This window comes from Aquarana catesbeiana, linkage group LG01 (assembly GCF_042186555.1).
Source record: "Aquarana catesbeiana isolate 2022-GZ linkage group LG01, ASM4218655v1, whole genome shotgun sequence".
Classification (NCBI taxonomy): Eukaryota; Metazoa; Chordata; class Amphibia; order Anura; family Ranidae; genus Aquarana; species Aquarana catesbeiana.
In genome coordinates this window covers 683526035-683551715 of record NC_133324.1, presented here as the reverse complement: position 1 = coordinate 683551715, position 25681 = coordinate 683526035, and the positions used below count along the sequence as shown (strand labels likewise).

At 43.8% G+C, this 25681-nt stretch overlaps 1 protein-coding gene across 1 annotated transcript in view; it reads right to left on the bottom strand.

Moving 5' to 3' along the window:
• The window catches only part of USP53 (ubiquitin specific peptidase 53), a 68846-nt gene extending 59505 nt beyond the window's left edge, over window positions 1-9341 (bottom strand). The window contains exon 1 of the mRNA XM_073603285.1: window positions 8801-9341. Within this exon, the coding sequence (XP_073459386.1) occupies window positions 8801-8947 (147 nt within the window). The 5' untranslated portion in view covers window positions 8948-9341. The remainder of the gene's footprint in view (window positions 1-8800) is intronic.
• Window positions 9342-25681: the final 16340 nt, after the last annotated feature.

Genomic DNA, 25681 nt, shown 5'->3' with positions numbered 1-25681 from the left:
ACCCTATATGGCCATGTGCAAGAGACCCAAGGGCCACGGAACACCTGAATCCACATTCCTGTACATCCCCATGCAGTGCAATTTTGAAGCCTATTCATCTGAATCGGCTGCAAACCACACAGGAGCATAGAAAAAGTAGTGCATGCACTACTTTTCAAAAACGCTGCCACAAGATCTGGTGCCGGTGTCTTATCGAATTCAGTCCCCTATCATATAGTGTCCTCCCTGTACTGCGCAGGCGCAGTACGGAGGACAAAAGAGACGCCGAAAGTCTCCGAAGTTCAACAGCTGATCGTCAGCTGTACACGGCGCCTGCGCATTTATTCTTACCCTATGTCCAGGATCATTCCCTACTATCCAAGTGGACATAGAGTTAGAATAAATATTTGCCGAGCGCAGCGAGGCCGTGCCCGAAGCGTGGCAAGCGAAGCGAGCCCGCGAGGGGCCCTCTTACACTGCCATCGCTAACAGGTGCCCGAGCGCCGTGTACAGCTGATGGTCAGCTGATCAACTTCGGGCATTTTCGGCATCTCCTGCTCCTCCGTACTGCGCAGGCGCTGCGCCTGCGCAGTACGAGGCGGACACTATCTGATACGAGGACACTATATGGCAGAACACCGGCAAACAAACTGCATTTGGGGTGCAGTTAAAATTAGACTGGCACCCGCAGAAGATCCTAAGGGGTTGGGAAACACGCACATAACATACCTTTCCCGCACTTCTTTCTGGTGTGAACTGGCCCTTAAAGTGATTGTAAAGTCTTGTTTTTTTTTTTTTTAAATAAATAAAAAACAAACATGTTATACTTACCTCCTCTGTGCAGTTGGTTTTGCATAGAGCAGCCTGGATCCTCCTCTTCTCGGGTCCTACTTTGCTGCTCCTGGCCACTCCCTCCTGCTGAGTGCCCTCACAGCAAGCAGCTTGCTATGGGGGCACCCAAGCCGAGTCACAGCTCTGCGTGTCCATTCAGACACGGAGTCCCAACCCCTCTCTCCCCTGATTGGCTAACTGAAATTGATTGACAGCCGCGGGAGCCAATGGCACAGCGACTGTGTCTTAGCCAATCAGCAAGAGAGCCCTAGACACCTAATACACTCATGGACATCACTGAAGAGATATGGAGCTCTGATAATTAATTAAGGGGTGCTGGGAAGGCTGCTACACAAGAAAGGTTTTTTATCTTGATGCATAGAATGCATTAAAGGGGTTGTAAACCCTTATGTTTTTTCACCTTAATGCATCCTAAGGTGAAGAAAACCTGTCAGTCATATGTAGGGTCACACACAGCCCCCCCCAGTTAGAATCACTCCCTAGGACACACTTAACCCCTACAGTGCCACCTAGTGGTTAACTCCTTCACTGCCAGTCACATTTACACAGTAATCAATGCATTTTTAATTGCACTGATCGCTGTATAAATGTGAATGGTCCCAAAATCGCGCCAAAATTGTCCGACGTGTCCACCATAATGTCGCAGTCACGAGAAAAAAAAAAAAAAAAAAAAATCATCAATAAAAATGCCATAAAACTATCCTCTATTTTGTAGACGCTATAACTTTTGCGCAAATCAAACGCTTATTGCGATTTTTTTTTTAACCAAAAACATGTAGAAGAATACGTATCGGCCTAGACTGAGGGAAAAAAAAAAAAAAAAATGTTTTTTTATATATTTTTTGGGGATATTATAGCAAAAAGTAAAAAATAATGCTTTTTTTTAAAAATTGTCGCTATTTTATAGCGCAAAAAATAAAAGCCGCAGAGGTGATCAAATACCATCAAAAGAAAGCTCTTTTTGTGGGAAAAAAAAAAAAGGAAGTCAATTTTGTTTTGGAGCCACGTAGCACGACCGCGCAATTGTCAGAGCGACGCAGTGCCGAATCGCAAAAAACACTCTGGTCTTTGGCCAGCCAAATGGTCTGAGGCTTAAGTGGCTAAGATGAAAAACCTTCTGTCTTTACAATCCCTTTAAAACACAAAACAAATGCCAATTCCCTTCCTTTACCATCATGAGGTTTTAGCATGATGGGCCCCCAATACTGAATACTACAACTTCTAGTTACCACCAACACAACAAATTAAGGCCTGGCTTACACCAAAACACAGTGCCGGAAAGGCACATTCCCTGCCCCATGCTCAAAATGCACTACCTCTGTGATCTGCTGCAGGTGCCAAAGTAATGTTCACCCCAAACGTAGATCACAAACACAGTGCATCTGAAAACACCTAGTACAGCAGTAGCATGTGATTTGGTGTGGCATGTTTTTGAAAAGTAGTGCATGCAATATTTTTTTTTGCATTTTGGTGCAATTTGCAGCCCATTCAAATGAAAAAAATGTTACCACACAGGAATTGCACAGAAAGGTGCACTGTGTTCCTGTGCAATTCAGATGTGAACAGGCCCCTAAGGGTATAGAAACAAATCACTCCTTATGCCGGCCATACAAGGTGCAAATTTCTTTCCCACAACCACGAGTTGCAGAAAAGAAATTTGCACAATCCCCCCCCCATTGACAGACAGAGTGAAAGCCCTCCCTGCCAGGAGAAGACAGCGATTATAATAGCAAGAGGATCTGGCAGGCTGGTTATACCCAAGTTGATCAGTCGACCAACTTGGTACATTCAGCCTGACCATTAACAGTTTGAACCATGAATGGCTGGCCTTATTCAGACCCAGATATTAAAAGTAACCTCAGTATTTTCTTACTATCATTTTGAACAACTGTGGCTTGCTGCTGAATCTAGAGGCCTAATCTGGACAGGACAAACTATGAGTCGGGTGGAACAAGCACGCCCTTAACTGCGTTTAGGTAATGATTTTATTTCAGCTGTGGGGAACGCTCACATGGATTTCTAGCCATAACAACTGCTCAGGGGAAACTACTAGCTCAACAGTATAAATTATGAATATGCACGACATACAAAAACGTAAAAGGCCTGGTTAAAACTTAACCACTTCTGGACCAAGCCTATTCTTGACACTTGTTGCTTACAAACTTAAAATCAGTATTTTTTGCTAGAAAACTACTTAGAACCCCTAAACATTATATAATATTTTTTTAGCAAAGACCCTAGAGAATAACATGGTGGTCATAATTTATGTTACATGGTATTAGTGCAGCAGTCTTTCAAACGCAATTTTTTGGGAAAAATGACACGATTGGAATTAAAAAAAATAATAATATAAGAAAACAGTAACGTTAGGCCAATTTTTTTGCACATTGTGGAAGATGTTACGCAGAGTAAATAGATACCCAACATGTTATGCTTTAAAATTGCACACACTCGTGGAATGGCGGCAAGCTATAGTACTTCAAATTTCCGTGGACGCCATTTAAAAATGTAACGTTACCTGTTTAGAGAGTTACAGAGGAGGTCTTTTGCTAGAATTATTGCTCCTGCTCTAATAATTACGGTGATACATCACATGTGCGATTTTGAATACTGTTTACATTTGCGGGTGCAACTTACGCATGCATTTTCTTTGGTGTGCAAGCACATGGGGACGAGGGTCGAACAGGGATCTGAGAAGGGCCTGGGCTGCTCTGTGCAAAACCACTGCACAGAGCACTTAAAGTGTAAGTTCACCCTTACAGAAAAATCTGTAAAGTATACTTATACAGGTCCCCCTCCTCCATACAATACTTTAGAAACATTGTAACACAAAACTGGCAGATGCATAACACAGTGAGATCTCATAAAATGCACCGTATTTATGTAATGATTAACAGACCCAACGTGCATACATAAACAACATCGCTGCTTACACAAGTCCATGCAAAAAACTCTTGTTTGAATTTGCACACTCCGCGTTAGGGAACACAAGCCGAATACCACAAATACCCGATGGCAGAACCCAGCATACATTTAATGAATGCAGACATTTGGGGAACTTTGCTATACACTGTATACACATGGACATTGATCTGACAGCGACCAGACATAACATGACACAAGGATATGCAGAACACGGGTGCACCACTGACTGACATACTGCAGATGATTTAGGACCAATGAAGCAAGAAGTACAACTATTGTCCAGTAGGAATTCACCTCTCTAGCAGAGAAAAAAAAAATAAATAAAAAATGCTATAACCTTTGACTGCTATGATCAACCTTTTTTTTATCCAGCTTTCAAGATTGCTGACATAAGGCTAATTTTACAAAGCTTTATCATAGCATCTTCCTTAGCCACATGACTGTTAATATCACTGGACTCATCTTAAAGTGATTGTAAAGTCTCACTTTAAAAAAAATAAAATAACAAACATGTTATACTTACCTCCACTGTGCAGTTGATTTTCACAGAGCAATCTGGGTCCTCCTCTTCTCGGGTCCTTCTTCCCTGTTCCTGGCCCCTCCCTCCTGACGAGTGACCCCATAGACCGACAGCTTGCTATGGGGGCACCCAAGCCGAGCTGCAGCCCTGTGTGTCAATGCAGACATGCAGCTGCCGACTTTGACAGCAACGGAAGCCAATGGTGCCGCGACTGTGCCCCAGCCAATCAGGAGGAGAGTCCAGGATGTCTGAGGGAATCGTGGACATCGCTGGATAGAAAAGGGCTCAGGGTAAGTATTAGGGGGGGCTGCTACACACAGAAGGTTTTTTTATCTTAATGCACAGAATGCATTAAGATAAAAAACATTTTGCCCTTTTACAACTCCTTTAATATAACTGTCACCTAAACAAAACAACTATTATTATCCTGTGTGTTAGCTTTGTGAATTCTGCCTATGGTATAGTTAGGTACATGGATGTAGCCAACTACAGACACATGAATGGAGACAATACACAGCAGCCCTTCTCAAAGGGGAACTAAAAGGATCTATACTCACCTTTCATCAGTTTCTGTCCCTCGCCAGCATCTTTTCCTTTGTGCCGGTCTTCGACCATCTTCATTGGCCAGCATGGGACCATGTCACTCTGGCACAAAGAGCCAATGCCAGTGCTGTAAGCTAGCCTGCGCATTCACAGCTCACTTTACATGACCAGAGAAGACAGCAGGTAGGTAGATGCATTTTATTGCAGAAAAGACACTGCAAGGCATGCAATAAAAAAAAAAAAAAAGAAAAAAAATCTGCTTGCTCGCTGTTTGTTACAGTGGAAGTTTAGTTCTTTTCGGCCTCATGCATACGGACGTTTTTACAGTCGTTTTTTTGAGCGTTTTTTGCAACTTAAAAACACCTGTCTATGTTAGTCTATGGCTTCATGCCCACCTAGGCGTTTTTGAGCTGCAAATTGCATAGGCGTTTTTAAGCTTAAAAAAAAAAAAAAAACCAGGACCAGTGGGTTCTGAGAGACGTTTTTCAGCTGTAAAAATGCTCTAACGCTGATAAACGCTCAAAAACGCTCAAAAACGCCGCTCACCAACGTTTAACGTTTTTGATCCATTGAAAAGAAAAAAAAAATGCTAAAAAACACTAATGCGGAAAAACGCTAAACCGCTTATAAACGCTAAAAAACGCTAATGCAAAAACGTTGAAAAAAGCTGAAAAAAGTTAAAAATCACTGCAAAGCTACTGGCGTTTTCATAACGTTATTTTAACATCCCGTGTGCATGAGGCCTAATATCCAAGAGGAAAATAATGTTCAGGGCCTCTGGGAATTCCTGCTAAAATAAACGAATTTAGGGTCTTTAGGAAAATGCCCTTCACTTTGGTGGTCAGTGATAGGAATGCTACCCTTACAGAGCACTAAAGAAGAAAAAAAAAAAAAAATAAATAAATAATATCACTGGTGTCATGCAGTCACCAGGAGATAGGAAAATTCTGTGGGCAGGCTGGTTGTACTAAAGTCAATCTATCAGTACAGCCAGCCCGTTTTAATCTGTATTTTATTCTGTATTTATTCTATAGCCACCAGCAGTGATCATTGTATTTTGACAGTGGGGAAATCTCCCCCTGTCAGAATACAATAGCACAGTGGGAGTAATTCCTCCATCAACACTGGCTGTGTCGATGGGGGAATTGAGCGATTTTCTTTCCTTCAATGCATGGTTCAAGGAAAGACAATTACATAATCTATGGCAAGCCGTACATTGGTGATCAGTGGGAAGAATGTGCCCTCACAATACTGTTAATTGAGGAAATGCCCCTTACGTTGGTGATCAGTGGAAGGAATGTCTCCATTACACTGGTAGTCAAATTTACTCATTACAGAGTGTTAAAGTGGTAGTAAACTCCCAGTTTAACCACTTCAATAACAGACACTTTCTCCCCTTCCTGCCCAGACCAATTTTCATCTTTCAGCGCTGTCGCACTTTGAATGACAATTGCGCTGTCATGCTACATTGTACCCAAACAATTTTTATCATTTTGTTCCCACAAATAGAGCTTTCTTTTGGTGGTATTTGATCACTGCTGGTATTTTTATTTTTTGCGCAACAAATAAAAAAAAAAAAGACTGGAAATGTAGAAAAAAAATAAAAAGTTTCTGTTATAAAATTTTGTAAATAAGTATGTTTTCTCCTTCACTGACGGGCACTGATAAGGCCGCAATGAGGTGGTACTGAAATGCTGCACTGGTGGGCACTGATGAGGAGACATCTGGCAGGCATTTGTAGTTGGCACTGACTGGCACCATTTCTGGGCATTGATTGGCAACATTTAGGGCACTGTGTGGCATCCCTGGTGGCCATGGGGGGCATACCTGGTCATCCATGTGTGCTGGCCAATCCTGGTGCTCCTGGCGGCATCACTGGTGGTCCAATGTGGGCATCCACGGGGGGGGCTGCGTTAATAATCAGGAGAGCTGCCAATCGGCTGTCAGACGCGAGTGAGGAAAAGCCAATAAACGGCTCTTCCTGTTTACCTGTGATCAGCCGTGATTGGATAGGAAGTAAAGAGGCTCAAGACATCAATTTTGTTTGGGTGCAGCGTCACACGACCGCGCAAATGTCAGTTAAAGCGACACGGCGCTTTATAATAATGTATAAAATAGGAAATGAGAAAAGCTCTAATAACATGGGACTTTTCAGTCACAATAAAATAATAATTCTCTACTTAGAATCAACACCCATAAAAATGGTAATCACCAATAGGTTAAATCAAAATTTCTTCAAAAGTCAATTTGCAATACAAACACAGAATAAAATAGTGACAGAATTATGAAATATATCAGGAAATACTGATTTCTTTATGACACCCCTTCCGTCTCCTGTGTCTGAGTTAAGCACACACAGATATAGGAGGAGATCATTTCGTCACTATTTCGTCTTTGTATTGTAAATTGACTTTTGAAGAAATTTGATAAAACCTATTAGAGATTACCATTTTATGAGGGTTGATTGTAAACAAAGATTTTTTTTTATTATAACATGTTGTCCCTCAAAAGTCCCATTTTAGTAGTTTTTCCTCATTTCCCGATGCGGCACTTCCCTTTCTTTCAACCAACTTGGATAAGTTTGTCATAACATGTTGGTGTGCGGGAATGGCATAAACTGCAGGTTTCCATAAAAACAAATAAAATCGGTAGAGTTTACTGCTGCTTTAAAACGATCACTGAATTCATGCCGCTCTCCCTGGAACCATGAAGGAACCACCAGATACCCCAGATCAAGAAATTCCCAACAACTTGTGGAGGAACTCTAGAGGAGAAGGGCTGTCATAAGCATTGCGGTGGAGGAAAAAAGATAAAATTTATAACCGACACCTCCAGCTGTCCTTAGATCAGGACCTGAACTTATAATGTAATTAGGCCATTTCTGGCAGCCTCCTAAGCTTCTGTACATTGTTTTTTTCTGCTGGCAGACAACAGCTCTTGTGTCTCCTCGTGTAAGGCTAGCGTCTCATATTTGCACTGGTACAGCAGCCATTCATTTTAACTGACTGCTATAACTGTGGGAAATACGGAGAAAAAACCCTTGACCCTTCTAAATTGCACCAGCAGGCACCATGTAATTTTGCGCCACTAAAAACATGCTGTATTTACAGATGTGGGGGTTTGCCATAAAAAAAAAAAAAAAAATAGTGGCACTCCTGCGTGTCTGCTAAAGGGCAGCACATTTTGGCTGTGGGTGGGTGCCCGGGGCGTAAAACACGTGTTCCTGGACCCGCATACAGGGGGGGGGGGGGGGGATTTAGATTTACGCTGTACTTGTCCCAGCTCTTGGGCAGTGTCATGTGGCTAGCAGGTATCAGAAAGCTGTGGGAGAACCCATAGCTACCAGATCCCTGCCTAGCAACTACAAAACAACCAGGATTTGTTCATAGCAACCAGACTCCTGTACTGCAACCCATAGCAGCCAGCCTCCTGCATAGTAACCCGTAGCAACCAGCCTCCTACACAGTAACCTGCAGCAATTTGACTCATCCATTGCAACTTATAGCAGCCAGCCTCCTGTGTAGTAACCCATAGCAACCAGCCTCCTGCACAGTAACCCGTAGCAACCAGCCTCCTACACAGTAACCTGCAGCAATTTGACTCATCCATTGCAACTTATAGCAGCCAGCCTCCTGTGTAGTAACCCATAGCAACCAGCCTCCTGCACAGTAACCTGTAGCAATCTGACTCATCCATAGCAACCAGCCTCCTGTGTAGTAACCCATAGCAAGCAGACTTCTGCACAGTAACCTATTGCAATTTAAGTTGTACATAGCAACTAGCCTCCTGCACAGCAATCTTACTCACCCACAGCAACCAGACTCCTGCCCGGTAACCCACAGCAACCAGACTCCTGCCCGGTAACCCACAGCAACCAGACTCCTGCCCGGTAACCCACAGCAACCAGACTCCTGCCCGGTAACCCATAGCAGTAAAGATGGCTGTCGGCGGACACACGTATCGGGTGTATGGGGCGCTCACCTGCACGGCACTGTTGAGGAAGCAGCTGTTCTGTCCGGGCTCATTGAAGAGGCCCTTAGTAGGAGCCAAGGAGAGGACGCTGCCCGGTTGGTAGACCTTTCCCAGGTTCCCCCCAGCCTGGCGGCGGAACAGCTTCACCCAGGCCATCGTCCTCCGTCCGCGGAACGAGCGCTGCTCCTCGGCACAGGTGTGTGTGGTGCCGGGGAGGTCACACTGGGTATGTCCGGGCTGTGTCCATCGTCCTCCGTACACGTGCCGCCTGTCCCCGGCTCCGCTCACTACACTGCCAGCAGCTCAGACGTGTGAGGAGAAGAGGCGGCGAGCGGGTGGTAGGAGGGGCCCGAGCCGCTCTCTCACTCTAGGAAAGCAAAGGAGGAGCTCCACGGTCTTCAGTTCAGTCCAGACACAGTCTGTCTACCGCCGGCCACCGCTCCGTCCTCCGTGTCAGCCGTCCCTTGTTCCTCCAGCCGCTTAGTATGTCCCTCAGACGCACGTAGCACGTTACGCCGCCCCGCTGTTGTTTTTTTTTGTGTTTCTCCTTTTCCGGGAGCTCACCTGTACGTGACGTGGTAGGGCGGGGGCTATCCGTAGAGCCTCTGTCATTGGCCGGGGAGATGCAGGTAGTGGGCGGGGCCGGTGGATGCGCGTGCAGTGTGGGGTAAGACTGGTTGGAGAGGTGTTGTGGGCGGGGACATGATGTGTGACCTCCTGATATGGCTGAGTGTGTCCAGGCTCATTACATAACATCTCCCGACGTGTCACCGCCACTTGTTGTTTTCTTATTAATGCTTGTGGCTTTTGGGTAGCAAAACAAAACATTGGCTGCTGTAGTGAGTAATTCCTGATGTAATGAGATGGGTATCATCATGGCAGTAGGGAGCCTGGCTGGCAGGAACCTGGCTTGTCACTTGAAGTTGGCAGGACTCTCCCCAAGACCACATTGATACCTTAGTATTCCGGGAACGGGAGTAGAAATATGTGAGAAAAATGCAGCAAAATACACCTCAACCACAGTGCCCTGCGGGCATTCTTCACCACCTGACTCCTGGGCATTATAGGAATGTTTGTACGAGTGGGAAGGCCGGCCAATGTCTTGCACTGGGGCACCAAATACTTTATCTTTCACTTTATCCTCTTATAATTAGGGTCCTTTCACACGGGGCGGACTCTGCCTGCAATCCACCGTCTCAGCGTGGGATCTGTCCGCTAATCCCCACTCAGCAGGTGGATGGCTGGACTGCGTCCGCTTCGTTTATGCAGAGTGGACACAGACACAGCCCGCTCTCTTCTATGGGCGATAGGATGTAAACGCACCGCCTGTCCGCTTACACCCGACTGTCAACAGATCTGCTGGACAGAAGGGGAACAGATCCCCATCCATCTGTTTTGTGGACTAGATGTAGGCGGGTGTAAACAATCCCAATCCATCTGATTTTAGCGGATTGGATATAGGCGGGTGTAAACCATCCCCATTCATCTGATTTTAGCGGACTGGATATAGGCGGGTGTAAACAATCCCCATCCATCTGATTTTAGCAGATGTAAATGATCCCCATCCATCTGTTTTTAGCGGATTGGATGTAAGCAGATGTAAACAATCCCCATCCATTTGTTTTTAGCGGATTGGATGTAGGCGGGTGTAAAACAATCCCCCATCCATCTGTTTTTAGCGGATTGAATATAGGCGGGTGTAAACAGGCACATGGCCGTTTTACACCCGTCGCTCCATAGAGGAGAATTGAGGTTCTGAATGAAAAGCAGACAGGCAGACCCAATTCACCAGCTCTGTGATGTCGTCATGGAGGAGTGGAAGAGGACTCCAGCAGCAACCTGTGAAGCTCTGGTGAACTCCATACCCAAGAGTGTTAAGGCAGTGCTGGAAAATAATTGTGGCCACACAAAATATTGACAATTTGAGCCCAATTTGGACATTTTCACTTAGGGGTGTACTCACTTTTGTTGCCAGCAGTTTAGACATTAATGGCTGTGTGTTGAGTTATTTTGAGGGGACAGCAAATTTACACTGTTATACAAGCTGTACACTCACTACTTTACATTGTAGCAAAGTTTCATTTCCTCAGTGTTGTCACATGAAAAGATATAATAAAATATTTATCAGTATTTCAGTGAAATCTGAATGTTTATGCCATTCCATCTTCTGGGGTTTCAAGTGTTAAAACTCAGCGTTATAATGTGGTTTGAATCACCGTCAGCTGAAGTGTAGCTGAAGCTACGTGACCAGAGGCCAGCCATGTCTGCCACTGAATCATATTCCCCGCCTAGTACAGTAATACTGTCCTACAGTTACAAGACACCTGAAAAGTGTGATGGGGCAGTCTGCCTGCCCTACTGTGTAATGTTACTAAATAAAACTGTCATTCCCACCCACCAAAGCCATTTCCATATGTAATACAGTGCAAACAAAGGCTGTAATCTTTATTTGCCTAACATGACACTGGAAGGCAAAGGAACTGATGTGTATTTAGTATTAAGTTGGCCATGCACTGATAGTTTTTTACGTTCAGCCTAGACTGAAAGAAAAAAACAATTAAAAAAACAATTAACAGGATCCTCCATCCATGTTATACAGTATGGATGGACTAATCTCCCATCAATTCTATTGTATTTTGACAGCCGGTCCTGCCATCTGTCAAAATACCTGAACATTGGTTGCATCTGATTGAATGCAGACGCTTTGTGACAATTTTCCACCCAGCTCCATTTTCAATCAAGGAAAGTTGGGCGAGATACAGCCAACAGGGCCACCCACTAGAGCTAAATGATTCTGGCTATAATGAGAATTTACGATTTTTTTGCTTAGAGTAAAGATCACGATTCTCGTGGCGTAAAATCATCTTTCACATTATACAAAAAAATTGGGCCAACTTTACTTTTTTAGGGTTTTTTTTAGTTAATTAAAGTGTATTTTTTCCCCAAAAATCCCGGCGCCGGCATTGCAACTTTGGGCGCCGGGCTGTGGCTTCACAGCCTGGCACCCACTGCGCATGCACGAGCGGCGCCACGCGCCGTGATTGGCCGCTCAGTCACCTGGGACCTGTAATGGGTCCCAGATGATTGACAGGAGGGAGGGAGCAGAGCCGAGCCCTTCTTGTGCCAAGGGGGAAGTGATGTCACCATCCCAGGCACTGGAAGAGGCAGACTACGAGGGACCCCCTAGCAACAGGCATTTAGAGGTAAGTAAAAAAAAAAAATTTCCAAATGTTTTTTTTTTATTTTTTTTTAGGCACAGTCATGCATTTTTTTTTTTTTTTTTAGGGTGGAACACCACTTTAAAGACTAAACCTTTTTCTGACACTTGTTTCTTACAAAGTTAAAAGCAGTATTTTTTGCTAGAAAATTACTTGGAGCCCCCAAACATTATATATATGTATATATATATATATATATATATATATATATATATATATATACATATATATATACATATATATATATACATATATATATATATATATATATATATATATATATATATATATATATACATATATATAATGTTTGGGGGGTTCCAAGTAATTTTCTAGCAAAAAATACTGCTTTTAACTTTGTATATATATATATATATATATATATATATATATATATATATATATATATATATATATATATATATATATATGCAAAAAATACTGCTTTTAACTTTGTAAGAAACAGGTGTCAGAAAAAGGTTTAGTCTTTAGGTAGTTAAACTTCCCTCATTTACAGTCCGAAGTTCATTCCTTTGATCTAAGAAGCAAAAGTTACATTGTTTATAGTTATCTACAGCTTGGACAATGTTGTGATAAACTTGGCAGGCTGCCCTGTTTTTTTTCTTTTGACAGCTGAGTGAGCAGAGAACTCTCTGCACTTGTTACATGAATAAATCGGGAAATTCTGCTTCGAGATCTTTGGGGGTTGAATCGAGATCATGATTTTTTTTTTGATTATTCCTGCAGCTCTACCACCCACTGAGAGAATTTTGACTGAATCCTCAGACTGAGTTTATTAACCTCTCAAACTGCCTCCTGGTGGCCCTTTAAGTGGGCTTTAATGCTGGCGGTGTGGCTTCTGTATCACGAGTCCCCCTCGACTGGCTCTCACAGGTCACATGATCAGGAGCCCATTCCACTGGCTCCAGATCAAAAGCCGTGACCAAGTGCTATTGAAGATGGCTTTGTTAGTGTGCTAGGAGCTTGTATTATGCAAGCTTTCAACACACAACCTCAGGCCACTACGTGGCAGCTGGGTGTTAATGTCCATTTTTCCTACTGCTGCATAAATGTGTTATGCGGTCGGCAAAAGTTAAAGACATCACATCACATTTTTAAGAGTCCCTAAAACCTTCATAGTTAAAGCAGTATTAAACCCCAAAGCAAACATTTATTATATTGCAGCTTACCAATTCTGAGATGTGATGGCTGCATTAGTTTTTTTTTTCTCAGGCTTTCTTTCTTCTGTTTTCATCTAATGATCCAGTCATTAAGTCTGTTGTTTTTTCAAAATAATATGCTCTGTTACAGATGTATCAGTTAGAGGGATGAGACAAACTATTTACCACTGATAAAGTGCTTAAAATGATCAGCTTTTATTCATTTATGTAAAACTTTTAATCCAAAAGCAAATGAAAACTGTTTGCTTTAACTGCTTATAAACTGTTAGCTGGAGTCAATTTGTGAGTGTTATTACATCTGCTAGTACATCTAACACTCCCTTCCCCCCAGACTGACAATGCTGCTGTCCAATGGTACCCCTGTGCCCCTTCATCCAGAGTGGGGGTACTTTAATACAGGAGGTGTGTAACTGGCCAGATCACCAGGTGAAAACAGAGGGGAAAAAGTTGATCCAGAGGAAGGTGAAAAAAAACCCAGCAGAGCATGCTCCAATATGCTACAGCAGGGGAAAAATTTCCTTCCTGATCCCAGTGAGGCAATCGTATTTTCCCTGGATCAACTTTACCTATAAATGTTAGTACCCAGTTATATTGTGTACATTTAAGAAAGAATCCAGGCCTTTTTTTAAGCAATCTACTGAGCTGGCCAGAACCACCTCTGGAGGGAGTCTATTCCACATTTTCACAGCTCTTATGCCCCGTACACACGGTCCGATTTTCCGATGGAAAATGTCCGATCGGAGTGTGTTGTCGGATATTCCGACTGTGTGTGGGCTCCATCGGACATTTTCCATTGGATTTTCCAACACACAAAGTTTGAGAGCAGGATATAAAATTTTCCAACAACAAAATCCATTGTCGGAAATTCCGATCGTGTCTACACAAATCCGACGCACAAAGTGCCACGCATGCTCAGAATAAATAAAGAGATGAAAGCTATTGGCCACTGCCCCGTTTATAGTCCCGACGTACGTGTTTTACGTCACCGCGTTCAGAATGATCGGATTTTCCGACAACTTTGTGTGACCGTGTGTATGTAAGACAAGTTTGAGCCAACATCCGTCGGAAAAAATCCTAGGATTTTGTTGTCGGAATGTCCGAACAAAGTCCGACCGTGTGTACGAGGCATTACTGTGAAGAAACCTTTCCGTATTTGGAGAATAAATCTTTTTTCCTGCAGACATAAAGCGTGCCCCCTTGTCCTCTGTGATGACCTTAAAGTGAATAACTCAACACCAAGTTCACTACATGGACCACTTATGTATTTGTACATATCGATCATATCCCCCCTAAGACCCCTTTCACACTGGGGCGGTTTGCAGGCGGTATTGCGCTAAAAATACCGCCTGCAAACCGCCCCTAAACAGCCTCCGCTGTTTGTTCAGTGTGAAAGCCCGAGGGCTTTCACACTGAAGCGGTGCGCAGGCAGGCGGGTGAAAAAAGTCCTGCAAACCGCTTTTTTGGAGCGGTGAAGGAGCGGTGTATTCACCGCTCCTTCACCGCTCCTGCCCATTGAAATCAATGGGACAGCGCGGCTATACCGCGGCAATACCGCGGCTATAGCCGCGCTGTACGAGGGATTTTAACCCTTTTTCGGCCGCCAGCGAGAGTTAAAACCGCACCGCTAGCGGCCGAATACCGCTGCAAGAACGACGGTACAGCAGCGCTAAAAATAGCGCTGTTGTACCGCCGACGCCCCCACCGCCCCAGTGTGAAAGGGGCCTTAATCTCCTCTTCTCACAAGCAAATAGATTCAGTTCCTCTAGCGGATTGCGGGTCCCGCTACCCGGGATCACATGGTCACAATATGTACAAAGCTGTCAATAATGAATTTCATGCATACTAGCTGTGATTGGCCCACAGCTATCCCATGGTGCCTGGGCCAATCACAGCACCCTGTACCATGTGATAGCTGTGGGCCAATCACAGCATAGTAATAGTAAATCACAGCTGTTATGAATATAACCCATTCATGACAGTTCAAAACATTGCTATTACAGTGAAAAAAAATTCCTGTTCACCCCCCTCACTCCAAAGTAGTACAGTTTCACTACTCTGATGAAAGTTTGTAATAAAAAGAATTACAAATTTTATAAAAGGAAAAAGAAAAGTTAAAAAAACAGTTTAAAAAAACTCAATAAAAATTAAATTTTTTAACATACTGTCACCAGTCAGTATCCCAGATCATATAATGACGCTGTACTGCACTGGTGACAGTATGTAAAAAAAAAACTTGTGAAAAAAAACTAATTTGATTTAATTTCTTAATTTTCCAAAAAAAGTGACAAAAAATTACAACTTTTATTCATTTTGTATGGGCTCAAATTTCACTGCAAAGGTATCGCTTTTAGGTATCGGAACATTTGCACGAGTACAAGTACTCGAGCAAACGTTTAGTAATGACACCGATACCTATACCAGTATTGGTGCAACCCTAGAAGACACTGTAACATTTGGGTTTGTCAAAGGAGCCCAATAGTGTAGAAAAATAAAGGTTTCTATTGCTGATCTCTCCTGAAATAATCAGTTCATTGGCTGTTATGCTAGTGACTCAGAAACCATTGAAGCCAGAGGATCAATATGGCAGCCATGCAACTAGTATTTTATTAAGACCACATTGGCAGCCTTCATATTTTTATTAGTACACATTTCCTTTAACAAGATTAAAATAATGATTAGGCTTCCAAAAATAGTTTTTGCACACATGCAATATTTTTATTACACACAACCTGAACATTTTGATAGGAAAATGAATGTAAAACAAAATAATAAAGCTAAAATAACATATATAGCTTAGTGCATTGGTCCCTATACAGTATGTTGTTGATTTCCCATTTGTGTTACATTACAGAGAATGCAAGAGTTGTATTGAGGCTTAGTTCAACAATGGGAGTGAGACTCTGTGCAGGGAATAAGGGTTCATGGTTGGAAGCTGTGGTTGTAAGATCTTTCAACTGAAGTCCCAGATTTACATTCTGTACAGCATTTGTGGATGATTTCTTCTGTTCATACGTACCCAGAATGCTGAAAATGAGTTTTGGATGGATTGACCAAACATGAAAGCCTACGTTGGTTCCTCCAGATTAGAGCAGCACTGCGGACTGCTGTGACTGTGTATGCATATTTTATAATTGAAGTAACAACTGAATACATATGAGACCATCATAGGGCCCTTTAAATAAGAAAACAACAAACAATAATAGCAATAAACGAGTGACTAATAACAGAAATTTCCTGAATAAACTGCAATGTCTATCTGGAGGCCTAAAAATATCAGACATTTATGAATATAATAAATGTTAATCTGCATGTCTCACAGCATGTGATGAGTACAAGTCTTTGTAATTACATAAAAAATTCCAGTCATTTTGTGAATGACTATTTTATATTTACAACAACAGGTGCTCATGAAAAATATAAACTTGTTAACGTATTATTGTCAGAAGTTTATAATTAGGATTACTGTCAGTTGTCTACAAAAAAAAATCTTAAAGATTATGTAAACCAAACATTTCATACTCCTGATACTGTATGTGCTTGCTGTACCATGTACTTGTATGAGAAAGTCTCCTGTTCACTTTGTATTGCTTCCTTTGTGTGAAATCCCTGGTTTCCCTGCCAGTCACTCTGCTTTCCTATTAAAAACTGACCACACCAAGCAGTAGAACACAGTGCGGTCAGTTCACTAGTTGTGCTTGGAACTCAGCCTTCTCTCCTCCAAAGATCAGACTTGCCCTGATACCCCCTGCACAGCAATTCAATAGGCAGTTCAGTGTGCTGTTGTTAACCCCAGCTCTAATGCAGCTGAGAACAGAGGGAATGTGATCACTTAAAAGGAAAAAGGGGTAATTGTAATGTTTTTATTTTTCATATTTATACACAAATGTTTTACCTTTTTTTTCTATTTTAAACTGAATGGCTTGTTTTACAAGGTGATTGTCTACAAACGCTTTAAATGCCAAATCCAGAAATTAGAAAAAAGATCTACCAATGCAGCATGGCCTCCCTGCAATACAAGAGTAAAATGTTTGTTGTGTGTAGGGTGTACACTGTACATGTACCTCTACCTCTGTTCAGGCCCACTCCAGCGCTGCCCTCTTCTCCTGAAAGCTCCAGTCTATGTGTGGTCATTCTGGGTCATCATGTACAGGGCAGGGTTGTTGGCAACCCTAAATCGCCGCCAGCTTCTGCCAAGCTGGCCGGGGAACCTCTCTTCCGCTTCTTGGGCTAGGGTATGCACACACCTGTAAAGTGAGGAACTCACTTGCATTCACATTCTGCTGGCCTGAGGCCCACCTTCATGAATAAAGAAATGTCCACACGAGTAGCCTTTTAACGATTTTACTGTGAAATGACATATCAACAATTCTGCATAGCAGTTTCTTAATCTCCACATTTCAGATCAGCCATACAGGACATAATAGTGCAATAAACTTGAAGTTAGAAAGTCCAGCCATCTTCCTGCATTCTCCACCATGATTCCCCTTACAGTGGGTCCTCACCTTGAGTCTCTCTGGACCTGGGCCCAGCAGGCCGTTTCTTCTCCAGGCTACAAATTTACATTGCATATGTCGCAACCTGTTCCTTTACAACTTCTGCCCAGGACTCCACCCACACCAGATTATAAAGAGGCACAGACTCCACCCACAACTACACCCAGGGGAGGGACCTTACTTAAAAGGTTTCAAACCCCTACTTACAGGGCTACTAACCTTTCATTATATGTAGTGGGGGCGAGCATGTGACTGCAGCCTGGAACGGCTTTAAGAGGAGGCTACAGTAGATTTTTAACACTGCTGGAGGGGCCGTGCTGAAGCATGGAATGAGGCATTCTCCTTATTACACATGTAAATGTTAGCACAAATGTTTACATGCAAAAACAGTCCAAGGCAAGGACCGTGAACGCAGATTTTTCTAGTTTAAGTTTACTCAGCTAAACACCGTGCACCAAATCAAGCAGTGTGCATGGGCTCATGATATACAATACTGCAGAGTTTAGATCCATATAATTGACGACTCTGAGCACAGCATATTGTACGCTTGTGTGCATGAACCCTAAAGCTCAAAGTACACCAATATATGAGGAACCCTCGTAGTAGGCTGCTTGTTTTTGGCTATTTCTATAATCAGAGGAGCCGTGATTGTTTAGTCTGGCAAGTTCATTGCTTCTGAACTGGGTGTGATTGCTTCCCCCTGCCTCTAGAAGAAGTTTCAAGAGTTTAGGGAGGGAGAATTAAAATGACCAGCCTGAATGCTGTTAAATAGTCTGGCGCCCTAGGATGATGGTCTCCTGTGGGTGAATAGATGTGTGAGCTTCAAGGGGCTGCTTGCCTCTGAGGCTCCTCTGGACTGGATAGTGAACTACAATGGAATGAACCTATGGACTTATCCTGCCTCAGGATTTGTGAGTAGAGCTTTCATATGTGCTATAAATGGTCCCCATCCGTGAACCTATAGACTATTCCAGTCTGCCATTACTTGAGCTAAACCTACTTCATGTTCCAGTCTACCTTCACCAGAGTTACACCTACTCTGGTCCCAAACCCTGAATATACAGACTGTTCCAGTCTACCTTCACCAGAGTTAAAACTATTCCAGGGTTCCAAGCCATGAACGTATAGATCAGTGGTCTCAAAAATGCAGGCCCTTTGTTTGCTTTAATCCAGCCCATGGAGCACTATTCCTTCTGCTACTGAGGCAATGTTACTCTCACTGACATAAATGATGGGACACTATTCCTTTCACTTACAGGAATGGTGGAGACACTATTCTTTCCACTGACAGGAATGATGGGGCACTAATCCTCCCACTGACACCAACGATGAGACATAATTTCTCTAACACCAAAAATAGGTCATTGTTCACTCCTACTGATACCAGGACATTTTCTATTCCCACTGACCACAGTCCAGCCCTTCTAAAGTCTGAAGGACAGTAAACTCGCCCTTTGTTTAGAAAGTTTCGAGAACACTGGTATGTTCCAGTTTACCTGTACCAGAGTTAAACCTACTTCACGGTCCCCAGCTGTGAATCCACAGACTGTTCCTGTTTGCCATTGCTTACTTAAAACCTCACGGGTCCCAGCAATGAGTCATAGACTGTGCTGCTGTTACTGAGAGAGGAGAGTCCTCTGCTGACTGTGCCTAACATTTTAGACTATCCTCTCCTATTGAATGTTTCTACAAACAATAAATACTAAGGCTAAGATTTGCCATGATTCTGCCCATGATTTCACCCAGGTGTGAATGACAAATCGCACAACGCACATTTCAGATGCCATTCGTTTGAATGTCACCTAAAAACACAGTGCAGTCCTGTAATTCTGACAAATCGCACTGCAATCATGGCAAACCACATCGCCTGAAGCGTGTCGCCCAAAAGAAGCTCCTGAAATTTTTGGGTGACAAGTTTCATGAGATGCAGTTTGCCGCGATTGCAGCGCGCTATATTGTGGCAGAAGCGCACCGCATTTTTAGGTGCCATGCAAGTGAACGGCATCTGAAATGTATGTTGTGCGATTTTTCATTCAGACCTAGGAGTTTTTAAATCGTCGGCAGAATCGCCACAAATATGCCCATGATTCAAAACGCCCAGGTGTGAATGCAGCCTAAAAAAAAAAAAATTCCATAGACTGTTCAATGAGCCAGAGTGAATGAACTGTTGTTGTGTGCCAGGCTGCCTCTGCACTGTTTTGGGAAATAACCTGCTACCTGCTGCATCTACAGCAGCTTTTGCAATTGCTATCCACTTTTATAATGAAAATCTTATTTACTGTAGATTGTGATTTAAAGTGATAGCAGCAGTGAACACCAGTAATGATAGGGAACATTTCCTAGCCACGTAACCTTGTTCTACTGTTACATACTAGGTATAGCTTGTGCCTGCTCAGCTCTTATATCATGTGACAGCTGATTGCAGACACCTGTACTATCTATCATAGCAGGAAATCTGCATTGTTTGTCTCATCTACAGTACAGCACATATCCTTAGGCCTTCTTTGAGCTCAGTAATTTTGTACATCACAGTTAGTGATGTAACTGAAGCCAGCTCATCTCATGTGTGACTCTACAACCACCACTTTGTTGCAGTTCTGCGTACACATAGGAGTACCAAAGTAAACTGTTGCAAGTATTTGAATAAAGTCACACATAAGACATTTGGGTGGTGAACCACACAGGCACAGTACCTAGGAGTCAACTAGAGCAACTAAAAAAAAAAAAATCAGTTGTGGAACTCTTTAAAAGTATGCAAAAAATTGAGGCACCCTGGTATAATATGTAAAAAACGTAAAAGTTACTTAGGGAAACTGAGCCTTGAATGATGGACATAACCGCCTTGATGAAATCAACTTCCCATCAAAAGCCCCCTCTTCACAAATGATGTCCCCATTATGTCATAGTCTCTCCATAACATCAGCCCCCCTATTTGTCAGAGTCTTCTCTATACATCAGCGCCCCCCCCTTATATAAAAAGTCTACACACCCCTGTTAAAATGTCAGGATGCTGTGATGTAAAAAAATTAGACAAAGATAAATCATTTCAGAACTTTTTCCACCTTTAATGTGACCTATAAACAGTAGTGTATTTAGGTTTTGTGCTGCCTTAGGCCTGACTAAACTCATGCACCCCCTAATTTAAATATGACCCACCCCTTCCTGCCAAGGCCACACCCCTTGCTGTTTAAGACCCGCCCTGAAATTTTCGAGTGGGGACACTAGTTCTGAGGGCCTGGGGGGGGGGCAATGGATTCCCTTAATTTGCATAGATTTCCTCTCACTTCCTGTTTGGCTATGGGGCAGGAAGTGAAGGGAAATCTCTGCAATGGGACAGGGATGGTCACAGGGGTTATAACCCTCTCTTATTCTTTCCAAAATGAAAAAAAAAAGCGTTGGCCATAGTTCTACTTTAAGCACACATTTCTGATAATTTTATGGAGAGGACTAAGAAGCTATAACCATGCCAATGGTGCAGTAGAAAACATAGCACAGCGAGGAACGTTTGTGGTCCAGGATGATAGGACAGTCAAAATTAGAGGCGGCGCCCCCCCACCCCACAGTTGCAGATTGCCGGCCGCCCACATACCGAAAGCAGTGCGGCCACTTTATGGGGGCGCTAGACTAACTTGCCTCTCAGCCCAGTCCGCCTCATAAGACAGGCGCTACATTAACAGCTCAAGGCGGTGGGGACTCTTTCCCTGCTGCCCCCCTGCAAAGTGCTGCCCTAGGCCTGGGCCTTGTCAGCCTAGGCCAGGATACAGCGTTGCCTATAAGATATCTGGGAGAAGGAACACATTAACCGGGTGGTAAAAACGCTGTCCCTAGAACAAAGAGCCAAGGTGGTCGCAGTCAGACCCAATCATGAGACATTCCGCACTTATGCATTATTAGAATGGAGGAAGGGAGTTCCGGAAAATTTCAAGGGTACAAGTGTTGAACTTGCTGATAAGACCAAATTTTATCTGACCCACCCAGGGGAAGAAGGGGAGAATCTTACCACCCTCCCACTGATAAGGGCAGAAGTCAAGGTTCCATCACAGTCAGCCCCGGCAGCAATTGAGCCAGAACTCTTCACAGCCCTGGGGAACTTTGTGTCCCAATGTCAAAAAGGGAACCCAACATACCGAAAACTGGGCATTTTCTCGGGCCGACGGCCTGTACCCAAAGAAGAAGACACCTTTGAAAAGTGGTTGGAACAGGCCACGCAAGCTTTGGATGAGTGGGACATCCCTGAAACGCATAAAAAACAGCGGATTACCAAGAGTTTGAAAGGGCCTGCTTTCCGAGGCTATTAGAAATCTGAAGCTCAGCAAACAGAATTGTGTAGCCCAAGACTACTTATATATCCTGCAAGATGTGTTCGGACGTACTGAAAAAGTTTCCGATCTAATTTATCAACTAGAACACACCTATCAAGAAACAGGAGAGAAGTTGTCAGAATATATGAGACGCTTGGACAAGGTCATTCACCAGATTTTGTTAAAAAAGTGGTTAGATCCTCGTGAGGTGGATGAAATTCGAGCCAAACAAGTTTTAAGAGGTGCCAAGCCTTTGGACCCCATCACGCTCCAGTTAAGAACTCGTCAAGACGAAGGCATATTAAAGTACCCCAATCTGATTCGGATTGTACAAGAAGAAGAAGCTATCCTGGAAAGGAAGAAGGGAAAGACTCAAGAGATGAAACAAGCTGTTAGAGTCAGGACTGTTAGTATAATGGATGATGATCCTCAGATCGAGCTCCTAAAGACTCAGGTGGCACAGTTAATGGAGATGTATGCTCTGTTGACCGAAAAATCCCTTACTCCACCAGAAGGAGAAGTTATAAAACCTGAAAATGTGTCAAATTCTACCTTTGAGAGGAGATCTGGGCTCTGTTTCAACTGTGGAGGGGCTGGACACCATAGGAGAGTGTGCCCAAGCCCAAGGGCAGTAGTGAGATGCCAACAGCCGGCGGAAAACTTCAAAGGAGAGGGGAGATTCCCATAGAGGACTTCTACCCGAAGAACACCTCCCTTACGCCTGTTTGGATGGAGAGGGCCAAAGCCCAGCTCATGAGGTGGAGAGAGGCTTTCTCAGGGAGTGAGTTTGATGTGGGGTATGCCAAAAGTGCAGAGCACAAGATCCGGCTAGAGGAAGACAAACCTTTTCGAGAAAGGTTTAGGAGGATCCCATTGGGAGATCTGGAGGACCTTCGAGAACAGCTGGCTGAGCTGAAAAGGTCTGGGATTATCAGGGAGTCCAGGAGTCCATACGCCTCCCCGATAGTGGTAGTGAGGAAGAAAAATGGGTCTCTATGGCTGTGTATTGACTACAGGACTCTGAACCGACGGACCATTCCCGATCAATACACTACCCCTCGTATAGAAGATGCCCTACAGAGCCTGTCGGGGCGAAGTGGTTCAGTGTATTAGACTTGAAGAGTGGTTATTACCAGATCCCTATGAGTCCTGAGGATAGGGAGAAGACTGCCTTTATTACCCCTGTGGGATTCTATGAATTTAACCGGATGCCACAAGGTCTGTCTAGGGCCCCAGCAACTTTCCAGCGGCTCATGGAAAAGACGGTAGGCGACATGAACTTGATTGAGGTCCTAGTATACTTAGACAATATCATAGTATTTGGCCGAGCTCTTGAAGAGCGACTGGAAAAGGTCCTGAAGAGATTACATGATGAGGGCTTGAAACTTTCAATGGAGAAATGTCAGTTCTATCAATCTTCGGTGAACTATCTGGGGCACATTGTGTCTGAAGAAGGGATAGCAACTGACCCTGAGAAGTTGGAAGCTGTTACCTATTGGCCCAAGCCAACAAATGTGACTGAGCTCAGGTCATTTCTGGGATTCTGCTCCTACGAGGTTTGTGGAAGGGTTTGCGAAGATAGCCCACCCACTCACGGAACTATTGAAAAATCAAGAAGAGGCTGATGTGGATTCAGAGAAACCGACGAGGCGGAAAGAAGGGTCCAGAAAGAAGAAGGAGTCTATTCAGGATCAGTGGACTCCACAATGTGAGGAGACATTCAGACAATTGAAGTGGAGCCTTACCACTGCTCCAGTGTTAGCTTATGCGGATCCTACCAAACCCTATGAACTGCACGTGGATGCCAGCCGAGATGGGCTCAGCGGAGTAATCTACCAAGCTCATAATGGACAATTAAGGCCCATTGCTTATGTGAGCCGGAGCCTATCCCCTGCTGAGAAGAACTACCCCACTCATAAACTTGAGTTTCTGGCCTTGAAGTGGGTCGTAGTAGACAAGTTGAGAGATTACCTGTATGGTGCAGAATTTGTAGTCAAAACAGATAACAACCCCCTCACATACTTGCTTACCACCGCAAAATTGGATGCTACAGGTCATAGGTAGTTGGCTGCTCTTTCAACATTCTCCTTCAGCTTGAAATACAGACCAGGAGTGGGCAACAGAGATGCAGATGCGCTGTCAAGAAGACCCCACAGTCCTTTGAGCTCCCAAGAGGATTGGACTCAGCTTGCCCCCGAAGGGGTAAGAGCCCTTTGTGAAGGAGCAGAAAAGCAGGAGAAGGGTGGAGCCAGAGCTGAAGAGATTGGAGTGACTACAGCAGGGGTGCCCAGGTACTACTGTACTGTCTCTCAGATTGCAGGAGAAGGTCTACCTAAGTTATCGAGGAAAGACCTTAGGAGAGATCAACAGGAAGATCCACTCTGCAGCTTGATACTGGAAGCTTTGGAGAGTCAGCACCCCGATTTACTTTTGAAAAGTGCTCGGAGGGAAGCTCTGTTGTTACATAAAGAGTGGAGTCGGTTGCAGTTGCAACAAGGGGTGGTCTACCGAAGGGGCCCCTCTGAAGATCTGGAGGAGAAGTGGCAACTGTTTCTGCCGGAGAAACACAGGGAGAAAGTGTTAATCGTCCTGCATGATTGTCATGGCCATCTGGGGGCAGAAAGAACTCTTCAACTGATCAGGGATAGATTCTATTGGCCTTACATGATGAAAGAAGTGGAGAGTTACTGTCACTCCTGCCATAGGTGTATCCAGAGAAAGACTTTGCCGCAACGAGCCGCCCCGATGGATCATTTATCAAGCCAAGGTCCCATGGACTTAGTTTGCATAGATTTCATGTGTTTAGAATCTGACTTGAGTGGGCAAGGAAATATCTTGGTAGTCACAGACCATTTTACCAGGTATGCTCAAGCCTTCTCCATGAAAGATCAGAAGGCAGTCACAGTGGCAAAAATGCTAGTGGAGAAGTTTTTCGTCCATTATGGCTTACCACAGAGGATTCACTCAGATCAGGGAAGAGACTTTGTGAGTATGCTCATCAGGAGGTTGTTGGATTTATTGCGAATTCAGAAGTCTAGAACTACACCTTATCACCCGCAAGGAGATCCTCAGCCGGAGAGGTTTAATAGAACTCTTCTTAATATGTTAGAGACACTGACCTCTGAGCAAAAGCCCAACTGGAGTAAGCATATCACTGCTTTAGTACATGCGTATAATAGCACTAAGAGTGACGTCACAGGATATTCACCTTATCGGTTGATGTTTGGGCGAGAGGCTAGATTACCAGTGGACTTGGCTTTTGGAACTTCTCTGGACCACACCTCAGAGAACTCTCATCAAGGATATATAAATAGGCTGCGGAAGAGTCTGAAGATTGCTTATGAGAAGGCTCGGACTATGTCAAACAACAGAGGGAATAGAAACAAGAGGAACTTTGACCTCAAAGTAAGGGTTCAAGATCTACAACCTGGTGACCGAGTCCTACTAAGAAATTTGGGTATTCCTGGGAAACACAAGCTGGCAAATCGCTGGAGGTCACAGCCATACATCGTATGTAAACAGCTCCCAGGGCTTCCAGTATTTGAAATTAGACCAGAAGGAAGTACTAGACCAGTTAAGACTTGGCATCGGAATCACCTGTTGCCCCTCACTGATGCAGTCAGGATAATCCCCGAGGAGGAGTTATCATCTACGTCAGATGTTTCACGTCGGCCTGTAACTAGGTCTCAGTCTGGGT